Genomic DNA, 22653 nt, shown 5'->3' with positions numbered 1-22653 from the left:
TATGGGTAGCTGGAGATCTACCGGAATCCTGGCACTTCTGCAGATTGAGGTATTTCATGATAAAGTCTTTCAAAAGGGGAAAAGGGAAGGCACTTTTCAATACACATCTTCATTGGGAAAATCCAAAGCATACTTTAAACAAACAATGCAAGAACGCACCATTAAGAACTTACGTTGTTTCTTTAATATCTGCTTGTGAAACTTCAGTAGAAGTACACCATAAATTCTTATTCAAAGTGTTGTTAAAGACACTACAGATGTACAAGATTTGAATTCTATAATTTGGCTCAGTCTTAACCATTCAGCTGGAGTTCTAATAGCGTGTCACAAGATAGACTGCTTTTCTTCTGTAATAAAAATATTAATTTGCTATAATCTGTAAACAGAGGCACCTTCTGGAGTTAAATCAGAGTTTGGTATTGGGGAAGGGATGTAGTTTTGGTTATTTAAATCAAAAGTGTGCTACATGCTGTGCCTTTCAAATATAAATTACAGTGAAAGGCTTGGATTCCTTGTGGGGTTCTTTCCCCTATACAGTGAGTATTTTTTTTTCATAATTTTGATAGAGCTTTCATAAAATAAAATTTAAAAAAACCAACCAAGCAACCCTACAACTGGTTAAACAAAGCATCCTGAAATTGGCATTAGCCTAGGCAAACACAGAAAGATACTTTTAAAATAAAGAATTGAATCCCATCATTATTGTCAATAAATTTTGTATCAAATTATGCAACAAGAGTCCTACAGATCCTTAAGAGCACTGCCACCTGTGAATTTACGAAGATGAGGAGAGTCTCTCCCATTAGGCTCCTAAAGAATACGGAGGTCTCAAGTGGGATTTCCTAAACTGTCACCAGAATGTTCCTGAAGAGTTCCCAGAAGTGCAGCTACTGTAGTACTATCAGGTGTCATGCAATTTCAAGTGAAAATATCAACTAAATGTGTTATTTCTTCCAGAAGCAGATTTCCCAGAAGACTCTTCAGTCAGAATAAAGAAAACCACTTCTTTTCAGTAGCTTCCAAAACTCTTCCAAAAACAACATCAATTTGTTTTATTTTTACATATACATTAGTCAATTGTTGTCATTTTCTTAGATTTTACACTTCACCGTGTAAAACTTCAGTAGTAAACATTTGCCAGAAATAAGATTCATATCTGTGTTTTAATTTCCACAGGCAAGATGCTTCTGAGCTTCAGTCAGCTTCATGTATTGCCAATAGAAATAAATACGACATTAACCTCTAGTGAATGCTTACCATTTAAAATTTCCTTCAGATGTCTAAACCATGACTGACAATGATCTTCACTTAAGTTATTTAAATGGATAGCACAGTCTGTAAGCTTGTTCTCTTCTTTATTCAAACATTTAAAAATTGTGATACCCAACAAAGTACCACCTTTCTTCTGCCCTGCAAAACGACGACGTTTCAGTTTTACTGAAAAGACATCCTTCATTTCAACAATCTCCTCTTGAGTCTGTAAAGCCACACTGGAATCACCTGTAAGGGGAAAAAATAAAGAAAAGCATTACTACAGTGATTGGGAGTAACAACTGAAAGTATTGTTACGGCTTCATCTCTAGGTTCACTTCTTGCATCTGTTCATGCTTGCATTGAAACTCAAAGCATATAATTTCCCTCAATCATTGGTCTTTTGTTTTACCAACTTTGTTATGTATCCAGCTGTACAAAGAAAACAATTTCAAAGAGGTTATTTACTCAGCTTTCTGGTGTTCAAAAAAATTAATAAAATTTCACACTCTAAGACAGTCTTTTTTCGAATTTGCACTTGAAAAGCAAATTCTTTATTCATCTAAATCATAGCAATCATAGCAGTCATATTTGTAAATCATAGATCAGAAAGTGTGCTATGACCCAAGCTGATTATATGCTCACTATATTTTCTCATTTGATACAACCATTACCTTTTGTGTTTACAGCAGAAACGTATCAGAAAAGAGTCAAGGAAAAATAGACAAATAAGCCAAAACTGTGTTCCCCTCTGCTTACATTTTTGATTTATGAATTCAGTTTAGAAGACAAGGAAAACAGTTTCAAAAAAGTTCTTTTGACAGTTCAAGATCTTCATCCCAGGGGAGATTTGTGTTAGCTAAGGGAAGGTTTTGTTATCTTGGGGCTGCTATTGGCGTGGGTGCTGTGGCTGCAGATGCTACCACTCCATTTCCAAGTGCCTTTTGGAGATGTATCAACTGAGGCACTATGGTACAGGCTTCTCTTTTTTCTGCTCTCTTGAGCTGCATTCCAATTCCTCAAAACCAATGTCAAATACACAAATTGAAGGAAAAATATCACCCTTCCTGTAGGTATCAGATTCTTTGGACACAGAAAGAAAATCTTCCCTGCTTTCTTTGTAATTACAGCAGATCTGATACAGCACATCAATAAAGGTCCCTTTGTAGCCCAAGGCAAGAAATGCTAGAAAGCAGAAAAGTTCCCCAGATCTAGCAACAACTCTGGTTTCTCAATAGCAAAAACTGTAGCAAATTCTGTTTGATGAATATTTCCTACATGCTGTTCTGGAGTGTTGGGAAAACCTATTTTAATTGTCACGCAGGGAAAGATGGACAGCACCCCCTACTTCATTAGACAACATGAAGCTGAGGGTTTCAGAAAGTCACATACTTTTTCTGGGCAGGAAAAAGATGACTTTGTCAAATCTCTTAACAGTTTGATACTGTCATATCTCAACATCATTTCTGGAAGGAGGCTCTGCAGTGATCATTTCTCCATCCAGGAATCCTGGATGACTTCTCCTCAGCCATGCTAACACAGCTAAAGCTCAAGTCAATATGACATCTCCTCACAATTCTCAACCAATTCATTTTCTCGTGTTCTGTACCAAATAACCTGTGACAAATAGAAGCATCACCTTGTTATACTTCCCACATATTTTTCCCAACTTGTTATACTCTATCATCCTAATATCTCCATAAATCAGCTACTAAGGTGCAAAACTGGACTGAAATCATTCCGCTCTTAGCAGGAATACTGTGACAAGTAATTGAGGGTACTGTGCATTGAGACAGTACATAGGAAATCGTCTGTAGTGCATATTTTCAGAAGTATACAGCAAATAAACAGGAGAAAACTCACCTAATTACTTCTTTAAAAAAACCCAACATAAATCCTGAAGTACTGTAACAACTGCTTTAAAAGTATTTTCAGTCAATGTATCCTTTAAAAATGAGGGAACTGAGGGGGAAAAGTACTGTATGATTCCATTTGAACTACAATTTTACACAAACTCAAAGTGGACATTGTACAAACAAACTTGGTACTAACATTATCAAACCCAAGATCTTCATTTCTGTCACAATTTGTACTGCTCTTCTAAAACATTTAAGGGTAAATAGTCTTTGTAGGCCTGAAATGAAAAACTGACTGGTGATGTCCCAAATTATCTAGAACTAAATAGTTTAACATGTACATTAAAGACTTGTTTTAACTTTTAGAACAGAATTTTTGAGGGGATCTGCTTAGGTTTTTTCACAAAGTCTCACTGTCAGACATCCAGTACACTGAAAATGCCAGCACACAACCTCCATGTTTTAGGAGAAAGGAAATATAACCACAACCATTCTGTAGCAATAACTGAGCTGCAACATTCATTTTCCCAGACCAATACAAATATTCTAAGTGGGCTTGATTTGAAATGCTTTTAAATGAATCATTCTTTAAAATAAATCATATTTTGGATTTAACATAGTTTGGCTAAGGATATCATGAACTCTATTCTGCCAATGTTATGGATGTACACCACATATAAGTTACAAACATTAGTCTATTTATCCTGCACAAGTCAAGGAAAATGAAGGCCTGATAAAACATTTTTTATTTCCCACTAGCTTTCATAAAATGACATTTAGTCTTAAGCCAAGTAAGTTCTGCATTTTCTTTTCATGACTATTTCAGCCAGTTATTTACTTGCCTGTGCATCTTCCTCTTACTCTGTATTTATCAAATTATTTTGCTCAGATGCATATCAAAACTTTTGATATTTAAAATATAACATTCTTACTAGGCAGCACTAGACTTTCAAAACCACTATCTGACTTTATTGGTTTTACAGGAATACATTTCCAGATGCATCCTGGAAAAGGATATAAACTCTAGGAATGCTGAATTGTAAAAAACTATCATTTTTGAGTTTTAATTTCTAGAGGAAATGCTGAATTAGCTAGTAGGATTAGGACAGCCTATTTTTTCCTGAAGTTGTAATGAAATCTGCATAAAATCCCAGGCATATTCTATAATTTTCATTTTCTCTGCTTACTGAAAATAAGACCATCTCAAATGCAGTAAAATTTTATAAAACAACAGAGAAAAAGAAAATTTAGGTCATGAGCTGTGTTTATAACATATTTCTAGAATGAGGTAACAACCAAGCTTACTTTTACAATAAAGTACATATTGTATTAAATACTTTTTAAACTTTGAAAACCGTACTGGCTCGTTAGTATCATGTTGGTTATTGCGAGCAGTTTCAGGACATTAACTGTCCTCTCACATTACTCAGAAAGATATTGGGTACCATCTGTTCTTGCAAGAGATTTAAGTGTACATCTATTAGATATCATGCTATTTATTTAATTCAGTACCCACTTCCCATTGTTGTATCTCCTGAAAAAAAAAAAAAAGTCAATTTAATTACAAGGAATAAAGATAATCTCTTCTACCAGGCAGCCCTGTCATCATGAAAGCAGAGAGGGAATAACCTGCATAAAGTAGGTTACAGGCGTTAGGGAAGAGCAAAACTAACAGCACTTAACATTTAACAAAGATCTAACAAAACCAGAATATATGGCACTTTAAAAAAAAGTTACTATAAGCCAAGGGCTTGTCTGAATCAATCTCAGCACATCTGTCTGATGTAGAGCGTAAACAGGATTAGAGTTGGATTTATCTGCTTGACGCTAATTGTACTCACAGTTTCTGCACATGTCCACTTTTTTTTTTTTCAAATACATCATGAAAAAAAAAAGAAAAACCCGCCTGGATAGATGAATTTCTAGGAAGTTTTATGCCCCTATTTATCTTCTCACTAATTTCAAGCAATGAGACTATCCTACTTTTTCCTATTTATGGTAGTCTAGTCTCTTACTTAACAAAAAAATTATGTCTGAATCAACCACACTGAGCTAAATCAAAAGATGAGGAACTAATACACTCAACAAGAGTTTAATTGTAAATAGTAAACTAAATTTTAATTAGTTAAGAGTGTTAAATACCTCATGTTTACCACAAAATTTATGAAAATTACACAAAGAGAAAAAGCAGTACAACTGAAAAATAGAAAAGTTTTAAAGAAAATGTGGTATTTAAATATAAACACCAACGCTTCAACAAGGAACCAATTTTTTGACAATTACCTTAACACAGAAGCCCAACATCTAGATGTGGTACTTAATGACTTGGTTTCCATAACAAATATCTGGAGTACATGGAAAATACCAGAAAACACACATAAAATGTGACAATAATTCAAGTACAAGAACTGGACACAAAGCAAAGAGACTCCCTTGGTCACAAATGCTTCCTATGACCTTTGGCAAGATACCTAGCCCTCCTGACTATAACAAATAAATAAATCTTTTACACATTTTAGTCTCTCTACTTTCTCAAAGTTTACATCCTTAATAGTTGATTGATATAGCTGAATAAGGTGTAACTTAACAGAAATAATTAGAAATTTTAAAAAATCATCCAGACCATACTAAAGAAAATACAGTGATCAGTACTTATTAATGAAGTGTATTATTATAATAAATGTTTTGTAAACATAAAACTTGATAATAGACCATCCTATATTGTATGAACACTACTTTCAAAATAACCATTCAGGACATACAATAGAACATAACTAGATTAATATAAACCCAAAAATAAAATAAATATAATTAAAAATTAAATTATTTCTGACAGTATGTCTATAAACCTATGTTTAGTAATATTTAATATAATACCTAATGCCTATAAACCAGCACCTATTAGTCCACCAGTTATTAAGCCCTCACTGTAAATCAGCAAAGCACAGAAAGCAGCATGAGCTGATTCATAAAACCTCCACAGTTTTCAGCTACTTATTGATTAAGAAGGGCTGGCAGTGAGAAAAGCAGATATGATCATTCTTGCCAGAAAAGCCAAGAAAAAGTGTAAAGCTTTTCTGGTTATTTAGCACTTATTTAACTACTCTAAACATGAGACAGAAAAGCTATTTCAAAACACATGAATTTTGAATGATTTCTTATATCAAAAAGATAGGTCATGCAACACTTCTGGCAAAATTTGATGCTATGCCTCTTACTCTCTTCTGCAAGCAGAGAAAGCAAAATTCCAGTTTCTGCTTGCCAAAAGTAAGCTGAGGAGAAGATGGTACAGCCAGGACCAGGTTGGGGAGGGGCTGTTTTTTCTTTGTAGATTAGTTTTACATTACTCTAGTCCTTTCAAAAGGTGTTACAGGAGAAGTTTAACACAAGCAAGGCCCTAATCTAGAAATACACTTCTCAGACTGCATGCAATGGCCTGCTTGGGAGCAGCAAGGAGCTCAGAAAGTATTACAAGGGGCTGAAGAGATACATCTCAGTTTGTGCAGAGCTGGAGAGAAAAAGCAGGGTGCAACTACTCACTTCACCTTTTAATGGCAGCTATTCACTTGCAGCAGCAGCTGTATTCCTTCAGGGCAGAAAACTGAGCTTAAAAACATCTGACAGGAATACAACCCATTTTCATGCTCCTTCTCTAGAGAATCTTAGGGAGAAGTGACGCATTTTGCCAAGCAAAGGCAATACCTTCCTGCTAATCCTCTCTCAATACAGACACCTTCCCTTGGCTCCCCTGCCATGACTGCTCAGCCCAGCCCTTTTCCTGCAGCCTGGCTCTGGGCAGAACCCATCTGAGTCAAATCAACTCCTAAAGTAACAGAGCTTGCCCGCTTTTGCCCTTGCTTAGTCTTCTGACACACAATTTCGTACAATCAGTTCAACCCAAGTCCTGTAAAACTAGAGATGCTACTGAGTGCTAAGAAAATTCACAGCAGGGAAGAAGGAAGAATTGGGACTGTCTCCTTTCATCAGCAGGAAGTCAACATGGGCTAAGCCAATCTGCTCTGCATTTTCACTTCCAATTGCTAACTCCCCAAAGATCACACAGATCAGCAAGAGTCAGTAAGAACTGGAAAAGATGCACAGTGGCTTCTCTTAATTCTTTAGAGCTCTAGTGACATCTTATGCATTAAAAAAAAATAAGTCTCAGAATAAAACTCCACTTTACAAAACAAAAATTACACATTCAGTTATGTTTCACTGGACAAGGAGTTATTCGCTATTCTAGGTTAAAGAAGTCTAAACTACTATCACAGATAGCTACCTGTAAAAATAATATTTTTATGAAGAATAATGGACATATCTAAAAAATAAAATTCCAAAACAAATTTGTACTTCAGGTTTCAATTTTTCAACACAATACTAGCCAAAAACCCAGGTAATTGTCCAATGCAAATCTCAGTCATGGGATAAAGGCTTACATTAAATAACAGAATAATTTCACTTGTTTCTAAACAATAACTGAAAGCAGAGCAGCTTTAGGGAACATTTGGTGTAGTCCTTGAAATCTTGGTCTGGATCAGACTCAAGCACTTAAAATTTGGTTAGGTTTCACTACAGCTTTAAAAGACAGCAATAGGCAAACTTCTGAAAAGAACAAGCATCACCAAACTACTTAATTCTGGCTGAACCAAAAGAAAAGAGGATCCCATACTACAAGAGCATAGCTTAGTTCAGCTCAGAGGCTGGCTTTGCTGGAGCCTTGTGGAGAAAGGCCAGGCTTGGGGACTTCCCCTGTGAGCATGACCACATCTCAGAGTGATGCTCACACGCTGCATCCTGGTCAGCAGGCCATGGAAAAGGCCTTTCCTCTCGTAATGAGGCTCATCAGACATCTATCCATCAAGCTTTCATTAGTGTCTTGACTCAGCTCTCACACAGAGCAGTGAAATACCTTGCCTATTAACTACAGGCTAATGGCAGAATTTCATTAGAAAAACATACTGACACCGGCAGTTTGAAAAGAAGTCAGATAGCTTATTCAATAAATACCTCTGTCAAAAAAGTGTGATTGAAGCTTTAGCAGAAGGCCTAATGCTCTTCCAGAGAAAAAGCTTCACTGTAAGGGAGAGTTTCCCCTTCATTCTACAAATACATTTGAGGGAGATGATGAATTCAAAAATAACACTATTGGGAATAATGCTAGAACAACAAGGCAAGCTGAAAGGAAGCAAGGCAGACAACAACTGGTTCCATCCTGAAGCATTTGAGAGGATGCATGAAGCAAAAGCTTTGCTTTTAATAATTACACTTTCTTATTAACACCAGAGCAAGAAAGAGGTCACTGGAAATGTACTATAGAAAGCTCTACATTTTATATTAAGAATATGGCCCACATACTGCCTAATTTCATAATATGATTTAACAAGTAGCTGCAAACCTTTCGTTTAGTGGCTTAAACTTTAAGACTTTTCATTTAGTAAGTAAGAGGATTTATGGTAGAAACTTCAGAGTAACAACATGGTAAAAAGTGTTACTGATTTCCATCATTTCCGAAAACATCTGCAAACATATGTATCAGATTAAATGATTGACCAAGCATACACCCATCATAAAATGGAAATTATTTTGAGAGAGATTTCTGAAATAAACAGAAGACTGGTATCTAGTAGCCTAAATGATTTAATAGAATTGGCTGGCAGAACTGAAACATACTAAAGGATCCCCAAAGAGGAAACATGAGCCTAATTTTACATTTCCTCAAAAGCATCTCACACATACACAGTGTTTGGTACCTACTAATTTATGTTACAATCACAGCAATTATTTCTGTCATTTCAGAAAATAAGGGGAAGTGGGGAAGCAAATTGCCTCCTATGGCCACATAACATTACTGAGTTTGATTAATACAAGCTAACAACTACTTTTACTTGGAGTCCTACTTGCACCAGATCTGCCTCAGCCTCAAATACAGATTTACAAACCATCCATATTGTTAATACCAGTGTTCGGGGAATTCATATGTCTCAAATATCTGAATTTCAGTCTTTTCTGGAAAAGGTTTTCAATATTTTCTTCAGGAAAAAAAGAACAAGCAGCCCATTCTAAAAACAAGTCCATTTCCTTCTGTAAACTGATGATAATTCATGTACCCTAGTAAGTCATGATTTTAGTTATCAAAGCACAGCTATCAGCTGCTAGATGAGCTCATCCACAAACTTCCACATGTCTGGCTTTATCCTCATTGATCTCTGGTCTATTTCCTTTTTTTCAGAAATTTATGAAGGAAACTCTGTGATCCTTTGTATCATTGTATCTGCATCTCCTGCACTAGCCCAAGGGCAAGAGATGGCAATAGCACCACCAGAATCCTGTGACAAGCATAAACCCCTTCCCTCACCCCAATGCTCAGTTGCCACTTAGGAACAGGAAGAATGCAGGCTACACCACTTTGCCTGCAGGGGTGAATGAATCTTATTTGGTTCATGTACACCATACTTGTAACAAACTTAAAAGAAAATCACCAAAAAACCACAGAATTTTATTAGATTATCTTTATAATATAGATTTTTTTTTTACTCCTTTCTCCTCATGGACAGCGTTCATATTTCTCTAATTTTATAAAATATTTTTTCATAACAAAAATATAATTTCTATTACATGACAGATGTACAGTACAAAAATTACTTAGAACGCAACACCGTATTTAAGGTATTCTTAGTCAATTGTGCAGTATACAAATTAGCACTTCATATAAAGAGAAGGCTTACAAAATACAACACTTCATTACAATTCTTTTTATTATATAGAATTGACTCCATTTGCAATGATGCATAATTCTGTGACTGAGGAAATTACATTCTCAGACTGTCATCAATTTTTTTTTTTTTTTGTAGCTTAACACTATGACACAGCTCTCACAAAAGATTTGATACCAATATGATGTGACACAACTGAACCAAACCTTAATTTCACTCACAGTGAGAAATCACAGGATTAAGTAACACTGTGCAGTCTTTTAGAAAAGTTTATTGCTTCCAGATGGATGCAAGTTTCCTTTCAGCACTGATTTTATCTTCTGTACACAGGGTGCCAATGTTACTATAAATATAGCCAAAAGCAGTTATAAAGATAAATTATTAAAATATTGACATAAACAAGCTCATACAATAGCTCCTCTCTGCAGAAAGTAAGGACAACTACATTAGAGGGCTGTCTGTCTCACAAATGTTCAATACAACAACACGCACCCCCTCTTCAGAAATTACAACCCGTACATGAACAAGCACAAATTTCCAAGGTATCCATAGAATGATTTTGAATTCCAACTGCGTGCTCTTTGCCCCATGTAGTGTAGTGCCATGTGTTTCCCTGCGTGGTGCCACCAGGACACCCACCTGTGCCCGTGGATATGCACTGAGCTCAGGGCACGCTCGCTGCATCGAGCAGCAGGACTGTTCTGTTGCACACACACTGCAACACGCCCGTGCCAAGCAAAAATTGTGGATAAGAAATATCTTTGAGATAATTTAAATTTTGGTCCATTGCATCACACATGCATAAAGTCTATCAACAGGTCTACAAAATGTTTAGCAGAAAAAATATTCTAGGGAATACCTGATTAGTGTATAAAAAATTATATGTAATGCTATTTTGAAAATTAAAATACACTCAGATTTATCAGGTGAAGCCTTTAGAGTTGTTTTAATATCTTATGTTGTTATATCATTCAGAAATTAATAAACGGCACTGAGTCATGTAAAATATTGTTTGAAATTTTCATGAGATTCTCAAAAATCTGGAGATCTCCATTTTGAATCTCCATTTGTGGTACAAGTAAATGCATTTCAGAGAACATGCAGAATTCACAAAATTCTTTATTAATAAAATGTTGACATTAAGTATCATGAAATGCAAAATTAAGTATAGAGATAACTTGCACTTTTATATCAATCTAAATTAGTATACTAAGTATATATGCAGAAACCTACCTATTTTCTGACTGCTTTAAAACAGAGCCACTTGTCAAAAAAACCCCTCCAAAAAAACCCATTCTAAAATGCTCCACAATGTCTGCTTTCCATCATGGCATGCACCAACAACTTCCTACACACCTCTCCATTGTACTTTAAGGAAGTTCTTTGGCATTTACCACCAGCTCCTGCTATCTCCAGTATGGTAACTGCATGTGCACGTCACATTTACATATCCATTCCCAACCCTGGTACTAAGTACTAAAAACAAACAGAAATATTACTGATTGACACATAACAACAAACAAACAAGTCAGTTTCTGATCAGTCTTCACTGTTGAATAAACACGTCAGATAACAGAGATGCACTTCAAATCTCCCATAATACACACACATTTTTACTCCCCCAAACTTTTCAATGCTAGCATTACACCAATATGCACAGGGATTACCACTATGAGGCTGAAGTAAGTATCTTACTTGCAGATGCTATGAATTTTACTCACAGCATCACAATCTTGCATATGGTGGTAGAGTCAGGGAGCAACTCCAGTTCAGAGCACCCACACAGCAACAGAGAGATGCATCTTCAAACTCTTCAGTGTGCCCTTGCACAGTGTGTTTTTGTTACTATTCCATCCAAATCTTCCTCTATCACAATATTAAACTTATTTTTCTTGTTTAAAAGTAAATTAAACAAATATTAGTTTTTACACATATCCAGCCACATGTTCCAAATCATACAATAATCTTTGACTTAGCCATAAAGTGAATTAGTGCAAGAAAATTATCACCACCTGTGTTCAAGAAATAATCAGTATTGATATCTTGGCACACATCTTTCAGTGGCTGACATAACAAATGGAAATGGATGGTTTATATTAAGGGTTTTCTTCTGTAAACATCAGAAATCTTCTCAAATATATTTATGGATAAATAAATATAAATTCAAAGCATATCAAAGTTACACTTTTTCCCTATTCTGAAGTTGATCAAACTACAACATTTGCAGTTGTTTCAGACTCTTATCCTATCCAAGTCTAACTATGTCTTTGGAACTTACCTTCTTTTCTCCATAACAAAAATAAATATATTTAAAAACCCAATACTATAATAATTAAAAGTAGTCATATGAACAATATTTTCAAGGGAATTACAGGTAAGAAATTCAGGTTTCCTATACAGTCTGCTACTGCACTGTAATTCTTAACCAACATTTAATAAAACTAACTCCTGATATTTTGTTAGGCAAAGAACATACTTTCTTTAAACTGCATTGTTCCACCAATAAAAAGAGGTACCTTGCAAATGGAAGGCTAGGCAAACTGAAGTTCAAATTTTATCATTAAATCTTGCTTGGCACTGCACTGGTGGAATTGCAGACTAGTGATGTGTGTGCTCTTACTCAAAATATCATTTAAATATAATTTAACTGGTTTCTGGTATGTAAGAGCAGCAATACCAGGACAGAGAAAACTTCCATCTGTCCCAGTATCTTATATCAAACCACAGCCATAAACAGATGCTAAAAGAAGAGAAGGAATAAAGGAAGCATTTATTCTGTTTCCCACTAGTACTTTTCCATTCCCCACCTGTTTTTATTTGGGACACCCTGAACTGACTGTGGTTTCTACACATTTAAGAGCAGTAAAATGAGGCCTTCCATCTCCATCTGAAGCCTCAAAATCTTTTAGCATTAGCAATCCTTCGGCAGCAAGTTTTACAGTTCTCTTAGCTATTCATTTGGTTTTCAGCCTGGTTCTGCTCAGCCTTAGTAGAAGCACCATATTTCTTACGTTGCAGAACTGCCATCTACTTGGTCCAGACCCCATCTCAAGTACCTTCCTTTCAGACCAAAAAATGCCAGCCTAGTCTGCCACTCCCATCCATAAGCCATTATGTACCTTTACCCACTGTCACCCCCTGAACCTTCCCCAGTCCCACATTGCCTTTGCTGAGGACACCAGAACTGCACACAGTATCCAAGATGTGGTTAAATAACTGCTGCTTTATAGAGCATACAAACATCTGCTTTAGCCTCTACTTACATTCTAATTATCCTTCACATAATAATCCTAACAACTGTTTAAGTGACAGATGACATTTTCCACATGATAAACCTATAATCATACACATTAGGAATGGTATAGCTACAGCTCCTGATCTTTATTCCAGGCTGATGGCATTCAAGTAAGAGATCGATACACTAATAATTACACTATGTGTAATTACCCCCACTCTTGGACTCGCTGTCCTCTTGCCTAGTCAAATCTGTAAAACTGCCATGTCTTTGAAGTTGTGCTGTAGGAAAGAACTTACTTTATTCCTCTAGTCCCACAAAAAATCGATAATTCTAAATGCTAATGAAAAAAACTGTATCTGCTTTAAGTGAGACAAACATTCATATACATATAAATCACTATAAGTTCAGTACTGATTTTTGTCTGTACCTTCCCCAAATGGTTTCCATAAAATAAGTGACACCTAGGGACAAAATTCCAAAACCACCACCTGCTCATTTCCATCATATTCTAAATAATTAACTACTTAGCGAATGTAAATCCTAAAAAAAAAAAAAAAAAAAAAAAAAAAAAAAAAAAAAAAAAAAAAAAGTTTTTATTTAATTTTGACTTGTACTACAGTCAAAAAAGAAACAAACATTGATCAGGTACTCATTTTTCTGCTAAGCATTGTTTTCCAAACCAACTCCAGTTACTACTAGCCCTGTTTAATGAGTGTGTTGCAGTCAAGTGTCCAAGAAACATTACATTTGACATTAAATACTCAGAGTATTCTTTTTCCTTAAATAAAAACAATACATCTGTATACAGTCTTTTCCCAATCACGGTAACATACAATACACTTATATTTACCAGAGAATGTCAGCTGCAGAATCCACAGAACAAAATCTGTTCAAAGTTTGATGCTAACATGAGTTACCACCATCTACAGCCATCTAACTGTAAGTGTATTATTCACTGGCAGCACGATAATTTTGATCCCTAGCTAATCACCTCACTCCAAGTTAAATTACACAGATGTGACAGAGCAGGCCTTTGGGAAACCCAAAACCATCCAAGTGTGAAATCTTCCAGTACCTTTCTTGACAGAGCATTTTGACAAGTCTCCAAAAGGCCATGCAACCAACAGGAGAGCAGGGAGAGGACTTGGACAGGAGCAATCTCATTTTGAACCATCTTCAGAACAGTCAACAGATCAGCCAGGCAAAGATGTGCTATTTCCACACAGAAACCCAGCAAGTCACCTTGAATTTTTTCCTATTTACTGTTAGCAATTTATTTACAAGAATTTTCACTCATTAGAATTACATAGGCTTTTTTTCAAAAGCCATTTTCATATGTTATTTTTAAGTGAGAATATTTATTCTATTTCTACTATGCTGTACTAAAACAATGCAGAATAATATAACCACAAGATAATTTTTAAACTTTTGTCAAATGACAGGAGGGTGACATAAGAATTACCCAAACTCAGATCAGTATGTGCAAAACAGCATTATATTTAGTCATAAGGATTATTGCTGTTACCCTTAACTTGATCATTCACGTGTCAAATTTTGTTTTTCCAAGACTGCCTGCACTGTGTAAAGATCTGTTTCCAGGATACCTATAATTGTGGAGTACATAACATCTGTTGCTTTGCATTTTGAGAGCCTCACAAAGAATACTTTCCTATATTCACTTGAGTGTATGGACTGGCAGAACAGATATATTGTCACAGTTCAAATAAACTGACAACTACAGCAACTATTCAGTACTGAAAAGCATCCAACTAACTACCATCTGACGTCGCTCAAACAGGCAAAAGCCAGGAAATTCAGAGTTCAGCACTGAATTCTGTTAATGAACTGACCATTTGTTTAAACTTGCAGCACACAGGTGAGAAATAGCCACGTGCTGGACTGGAGACCTGTGAGTTACACCAAGTCATTGAAAAAATTGTTGTCAGTGATTTAATATATTTCTTTAACAACTAAGTGAGAAATTGGGAAAGGAGGAAGTTCTACCAGATTTTAAACATAAGTGAATTGTGTTTCATCAAATCCCTTACAGGTAGGTTACCTGACATCAAGTCTCACACAAAAAATTCAGGCTTACAACTGCAAATTTTTTTTATAACACTTGGTTTTACAGTTCAAATCTGCTCTTCAGCTAAAGGGGAAAGGGTTCATAAATTGCAGGACAAGACTTCCAAAACTACTTGAAATAGTTTGAGATGTACCATCCACACCTTTAGTCCACAGACACCAGTATTTTTTAAACCTGAACAATTGAAAGGAAGATGTTCTAGTAACTTATTTCAAGTCAGCAGTTTAAAAAGTTTTTAAAAAATCACAACCCAAAAAATGGACAGTTAATGTCTATGAGACAGGAATCAGTTTAGAAAAGGAGCCTGGTAAAACACAATTCTATAGCAGTCACAGCACTAAACGACAAAAAGGTCAAATTTTGAAAGGAAACAGCAGATACCACCACAAAACTAGCAGATGTTCCTAAAGGATCATCTGTACAAAAACATAAGCATATGTGAGAGAAATCCAACACTATCACGAAATCAGTTGGTGTCTAACATAATAGCAGTTCCTTATGGCAATATGGTAATACATGTATCAGATACTCAACACATTATGGTTTTTTGTCTGCACATACTGTTACAACATAAGTCATAAAAACCAGGACCACTGATTTCCTCAAAAGGAAAACATTAGTTCCACAAATGTTAAGGCACACAGACTACTCTGTTCTTCAGGTTATGTTCTCAGATTTTCAGACACTTAAGCTTTTTCACAAATTGTCTTAGTAGGATAAAAATACCTTTGGAGAACTGCATGTCCCGAATAAAAACTTCCTTCTAATGGCAGTGCATAATGTAGCCAGATATAACTAAATTAAACAGCAAACAAAAAGGCATTTCTTCTATCCAATATCTATTTGTTTGGGTTTTACATAATTGTAACAGTATCTATTATTTACCTGCTGCTTCTGTGACATACACAATTAACAAGACATTTACAAGGAGAGGAAAATTGTTTCTCTAAGTTTAGTGTTATTGCTTCCAACAAGAGCAGATGACAGACTTCCCTGCTTTTATTTCTATTTTGCAACTGCAGGAGAAAAATGCATGTCCATGCATTTTCCAATTAATTACGATTAAAAGTTAAGATAAGCAGGCATCATTTGATGCAACAGAAAAAGACAAAGGTGCACAATAGATGTGTACAGATTCAGGGATGATATGGTAAAATGATAATCAAAGAAAGAATACAACAGCATCTAGCATCTGAAAGAGGGGCTAAAAAAATTAGTGTTTCTGAAGGGCCAAAACCAGGATAATTAAGAAAATGAGATAAGAGATTTGACTGCATATCCCTACTTAGGTAAGGGATTTGACTGCATATTCTTCAATAATTTAAAAAGAACAATAATTTAAACTGAGAAAGGGACTCAGTGTTACAGCATCATTGTGGATATGAAAATATCACTAGCCTGGGCATCAAAAATTGGTTAGCACATCAACTTCTTTTTTAATATACACCTTTGGATTCTCTCCATCATGCTATATAAGCAGGACCATCAATTGACTCTTGCACACCTTTGCCCAAAAGGCACAGTCAAGAGTTGCGAACTACTGTGTGAACAAGAAATTTACAGATCCTTGATACCTTTTTTTAAAAAAAAATTCACATTCTACTCCTCATTACCTTATTACGTCTCCTCTAACTCCCAGTGATTCCTCACCCTGTATCACACACCCCCCTCTCACCACAGCATCACCCTGCATGTCTCCTGTCAGCCCAGCAACAGCTCCAGAGTCCCCTCCGTTCACTCACACCCCTCTCCACAGCACCCACAAATCCCTCCCACCCGCGCAGGGCACTGCCCCAAACCCCTGCACTCCCATAACACATCGGCTCACCCTCCCCACAGCGCTCCTGACTGCCCCCCAATCCCCAGCTATCCTCCCCCAATCCCCCTGCTGAGCGGCCAAAGCCCAGCAGCAGCCAGGCCTGGCTGTTCCTGGTGTGCCAGCTGCCCGATGGTGCCCAGCGTGCCGTGCCAGGCACCCCAGGCAGCAAGAGCACAGGAATAAAGCAAAGCACAGCCTTATCTGTAATCATAGAACATGGCAAAGACCTAATTATTGCACAGTGCTACAGGAGAAACAAAGGAAAAAACCCAACCACAAAAGCAAAACCCATCATCTTTATCCAAGCCTAAAACTTGCTGTGTTTATGGCCTACAAGAGCTTTAAGATAACACAAACCACAAATTCACCAACAGAAAGTTTTGCATCAAACAGGCCATGAAGAAGGCTTACTTTCTATGAAAGCTAAATAAATCCTGTTATTTCAAATTCCCATAGCACCAGAATCCAACTCACTACCATAAGTAGAACTTAATGTGCATGCAAACCTGAACACACAAATAGAATTTTCAAGAACTAGCATAGAAACTTCTTTTCTTGAAACAAAGATTTAAATATCTGATCCCTCTCTTTGGAGAATTAAAGTGCATATAAAAGGCCCTATTAGGTATCCAGAGGATGTTAGCCCTTTTCAATGTAAGCAAAGAGGTGCATAAATGTGTGAAATACAAGAAAGAACAGAAAGAATGAAAAAACCAAGTTGTGCCACAAACACATCAACTGATCTTCTGATAAAGGGAAAAAAACCCCCACCACAAATATTTTGTTCAAAAGTCCCCTGAAATAAAGAACAAATTTTAAGACTCCTCTAATTAGTATATCTTATTTCCGTAATACATTGTAGATTAGTAAATTATTTTGCAGCTTCATGCAGCATTTTTCTAAAAGACATTAATTTTACAAACTTCCTGGAAAAAAATTTGAGTGTCCTATAAGTTCAGACACCATGAGATTGTTTAAAGCTGCATGCTTTCTTCCTTCAATTCACATCTTAAAGCCATATATAAATGTGGCACATGAACACCTCACTTTCAGTTACACTTCATACTTTTTTACGTGTCTTCCTTAAAAATAGTTTTTCTGTTTGGATAACAGATAAGCCACTTAGAGAAAATATGTTCTGTACATGTCAGAAGTAGAATCAAAAGCTTTGACTTCAGTCCTCTTGGAACTTCAGTAATTCACATTTTGTAACAGCCAGTTTCCATTTCCATTATTCCTGACTGACCGATAGACTGACAGATGTCTTACTTTAGAGATCCCAAACAGACTATTGGTATCTATTTCAGCCACATCTGTTCCTAAATAGCCTTGGCAACAGGCCACTATGCACTCGGAATTAATTTTAAGTCCTTTATTGCTGACTCTTCACTGTTGAAATACATCAGTGATTCTTTTTCCTTATTGCTGCACTTACATAGAATATCTAGAAATCTAAATTTTAGATTAATAGCAACAAGAACTATAGCACACTATAGATAAGAGTAGTACACTTAATATATTGATTTGTTTAAATTCATTATAAAAATATATATTATTTTATTCATTGTGAAATATATATTCAATAGTATATTAGCCTCTGGACTGCTCCAAGATCTTATTTGCTAGTTCATTAATTAATTTAGAAATTATGTTCAATACTTAAAAAAGCAAGTTTTATCCAAATTATTACTTTTATTACCCAAATAGTCAGCCCAGCCTGCACTATTTAGTCAGAGAATAACTTCATATCTCATTCAGTGTAGTACTAAACTGAAGTAGTTTAGTGCTAAACACACAAGAAATTACACTTACAAAGTTTTTCAGGATGATCAATACTGGTAAAGCACTGGACAACTTCCAGTTCTGTTACACTTCCTACCTGGCAGAAATCTGCTGAAAAAGTGCAATTATTGTTAATCCAGAAACTCTGTGGCAAACTCTAAAAACATGCTGGAGACTTTAAAAATTATCAGAATTAAAGATTTTATTTAACAACCCATATGCATAAAGAGGATACAAATGATCTTCTGGGAACTTAGAAAAATCACATATAATATTCAAATCTGTACTTAAGATAGTTTGCTACAGTTTTGAAGCAGCACTCAGTATGAGAACCTCCACAGTTCAGGGCTGGAATATTAATAGAGAAGACTTGCCTTTTTCTTAATTTCCATTATTATAACATACGAATGCCACATAGAAAGAAGCTAGAGAAAAAAACTACTAAAACTACTGACTGCGAGCCCTGTGTCTCCTTGAGGGACCCAGTGCAGTGTTAAGAGCAAGCAACCAGCTATGGGTCAGGGGGTTCTGCCTCCAGGGAGGAGAACGGGCTCAGCTGCGCACCCAGGCTGGAGCTGCAGCCTTTCCAAGGGGGCAGCTGAGCCCTGCCTCATGCTTGCCCACATTCCCACCTGACACATTCACTCCCTCAGGCCTGCCCAAGACTCACTTCTGCCATAAGCTCTGTAACAAAAAATAACACAAAATTCATAATGGGTCATGCTTATTTCAGAGGTAGGAACTTTGGTGTAGAGTGAATAACAAAGGAAGCCATCAAAAATCATCAGCAAGCATGGGTAGCCAAAAACCTCTTGGAGATGGAAGCTGCAGAACTCTAGGACAGAGTAAAGAAGGAAGTCCTCCTGATGATCAGGCTGCCTAGAGCCCCCCCAGGAACAGCACAGTGGAGCAGAACTACACATACATCACTGTGGCATGAGCCCAGGCACAGCAGACGCCCCCTGCTTGGGAACTTTGAGCTGCAGCTTTGAGCTCTGGTAGAATCTGGAGGAGCCAGGGCTGCACAAACTAACACTTGTAAGAACAAACAATCAGAACCACGGAGCTGCGGATGACAACTTCAGCAAGAAGACAGGAATTCATCTGGAGAACTACGGGGGATAGGAGATTAGGAAACAGGGAACAAAGCAACTACCTTAAGTTCTCTGATTTTGACAGACTGTAGCAATTGCCAGAGAAGAAAGACCTTTCCCCAAAATAGGAAGAATTGCTACATAGTCCAAGCAAGAGACATTCAGCAGCACTTGCAAAGCATGAAGACCTCACTTGACCTCTTAGAGCCTCAGGCAAACACCATGAGGAAGCTTTTGGGTTGGAGAGAACATGCATAAGCCAAATCCCAGTGGAAAGACTTGTCCAGAGAGCCTTTAGCCATCTCTGAACACTCCACTGCTGTACTTACCTACGAATGAGACCCTACCACAGATGGCTCCTCCCAGCACCAGTACAGAACACCCCAGGGTAAGTGCTGCTGGGAGCCAAGAACGAGGGAAGCAAAAAACATTCAAGTTCCAGAATCTGCATTTGACTGCTGCAACTGCAGCCTCTGAAAAATGAAACTATTCAGCAGCTCAATGCCACATAGTATAAAACCAAACTGTCAGAGAAAGAAGTTTTAGCATATATTTAATACATGTGCAGTAAAAGCCCAAATCCTGATAAAACTGGCAGCAGTTTGTCAGTGCTGCTTTCCACAGGACTCCTGAAGTCCTGCCATCTGCTACAGGTCTGACAATAGGCACTGCACACGTCATTGCCTTTCAGGAGCTATGAAAAGTTTCTGATGTCTGTATGAAAGTAGCCACTGAGAGGGGTGAATTTTTCCTAGGAAAACAAACAAACCAAACCAGCCAAAAAAAAAACCAAAAAAAGCCAAAAACATACAAATCTCAAACCACAGAATATACTCCCCATCTCTGAAAGCATGGAGCAATACACACTAGAATCTATTCTTCCTGTCTGAACCTTAATATCCTTCAGTGATGACAATTACAAGAAAGTTACAGACCCTAGTTCCTGATATATGGCAGTGCAACCTACATTAAAGGAGGCAGAACATAAAGTGACACTCGTATTAGAGCTCTACACGCAGAACTAAATAATTAATAAATCACATTACAGATCCCATACACAGAGACCTGCAGATAGTCCCAAATGAGAAGGAGCCTTCAGCACTAGCAGCATTACTTCAGACACCCAGACTGGCTCCCCAGGAGGAAGGGCTGTGCCCCACATCGGGTGCAGGGGCAATCAGAACTCAGTGGTCCGGCTCAAACGTGGGTATTTAAGTGTGAGAGCAGCACTGCATTAACACGGTGACACCGTGCAGAGCAGAGGAGTCAACAGCAGGGCATGACTGTGTATTTGCTCAGTTTCGGCAGCTCCGGTATCCCAACATGTTCACACTAATGAACCATAATGACTTCACCTGCGAGCATCTGACTACTTCTTTGCTTCTCTAAATGCTGACTCTGTGGCAATGAGATCTTCCCTATAAGAACTTTTAAGTTCTGTCCAATACACTTCTAAAATAAACGTGGTATTTTAAGCCTGGACAAGGTAACCATGCCGTCCCGGAAGGCAAACACGCTGCCTGGAAACAGCATTCCTGAATACAACTTTGATTTCTCTTTCATGTAAACACTGGGAGGTCACTGAAATAAACAAGCACTTTTAGGAGTTTAGGAGTGTGTACGCAGTTTTACAACTATGTATATGTTTTCACAGTTCCTAGGGAAAAAAAATATCTATTTGGATACGTTCAAGCAGCATTCCTTTGCTTCTTAAACTTTTGTACATAATTTGTTTCACTTGATCAAATCCACACTTTCTCAGCGTGTTGCCGTGTGAACGCCACAGAGCAACGACGACCTGCAACAGAAGCCTCAACACAAAACTCGGGCACACCCCGCAAAACCACACTCTCCTCTCTGCGCTCTCGTTTATGTACCTGCCAAAGGGTATAAGCCGGGAAAAGTTGATGCCGCAGAAACAAAATCAAATCCTCTTACTGCTCTGCCTGGGGCTAAAGAGGCCATGAAAACATGCTCTCTACCTTCTGTCCCTTTCGAACAACCCACCAAGACAAGATTCTTGCCAGAGAGAGCTGGTACATGTACAAGACACGCAAAGCGTTATGAACAATTTCTTTTTCTTTTCAGTCTTCAAAGTAACCTCGAAGGGAACAGAGGTGCCCGACAGCACTGCCTTTAAGCACTTTACTGCAATCCCGGTCTAGGGTGACGCTGCCCGGAGAGCCCCGGCCGCCTCTCCCCGCTCGCCCCGGCCCGGGCGGACACCCCTGCCCCGTCCCACCTGTGGGGCTCTCGGGCAGGATGGGGCTCCAGCGGAGCCGCCGGGCGCTCAGAACCACGTCGCAGCTCCTCTTGCCGATCTCGAAGATGCCCCTGAGGAGCGGCTCGTCCCCGGCCCGGGCCGGCGGGGCCGCGGCCAGCGGGGCCACCCTCCGCCGCCGCTCCTGGGGCGCGGCCCGGGCGCGGCCCTGCGGGCGGGGGAGCGGGGCGGTGGCGCCCGGCATGGCGGCGGCACGGCGGCACCCCCGCTCCGCTCCGCTCCGCCTGTGCCCCGCCGCGCCCAGCAGCGCCCGCCCCGCCCCGCAGGCGGGGCCGGACCGCCCGGGGCCGGCGGGAGGGCGCCCCGGCCGGGCCGGTGGCCTCGGGCGGCAGCGGCGGCACAGCGGGGCTCGGGTGCCGGGACCGCGCGGCCCGCCCGGGCCGGGCAGAGCAGGGCGGCCCCGGCCGGACCCGCGCCAGGCGCGCTGCCCGCGGGGAACAGCGCCCGAAGGCGCTCGGGCATCTCAGCGCTGTGCTCTCTTCACTCACTGCTCCAAGGAAGGAACGCTCCCGCTGCAGAAATTAATTTTCCTT

The 22653-nt window shown here is 38.3% G+C and overlaps 1 protein-coding gene across 2 annotated transcripts in view; it reads right to left on the bottom strand.

Moving 5' to 3' along the window:
* Positions 1–22318, bottom strand: part of CERKL (ceramide kinase like) — a 52677-nt gene extending 30359 nt beyond the window's left edge. For both annotated transcript variants that reach the window (XR_010369173.1, XM_064434280.1), the window contains exons 1-2: positions 22082–22318; positions 1258–1500 (exon numbers count right to left, since the gene is read on the bottom strand). Coding sequence is in view for 1 of the 2 variants with exons in the window: in XM_064434280.1 (XP_064290350.1) it covers positions 1258–1500; positions 22082–22304 (466 nt within the window). In the remaining variant the exon portion in view is untranslated. The remainder of the gene's footprint in view (positions 1–1257; positions 1501–22081) is intronic.
* Between the last annotated feature and the right edge of the window lie 335 nt (positions 22319–22653).

This window comes from Passer domesticus, chromosome 10 (assembly GCF_036417665.1).
Source record: "Passer domesticus isolate bPasDom1 chromosome 10, bPasDom1.hap1, whole genome shotgun sequence".
Taxonomy (NCBI): domain Eukaryota; kingdom Metazoa; phylum Chordata; class Aves; order Passeriformes; family Passeridae; genus Passer; species Passer domesticus.
This window is presented reverse-complemented; position numbering and strand designations above follow the sequence as displayed.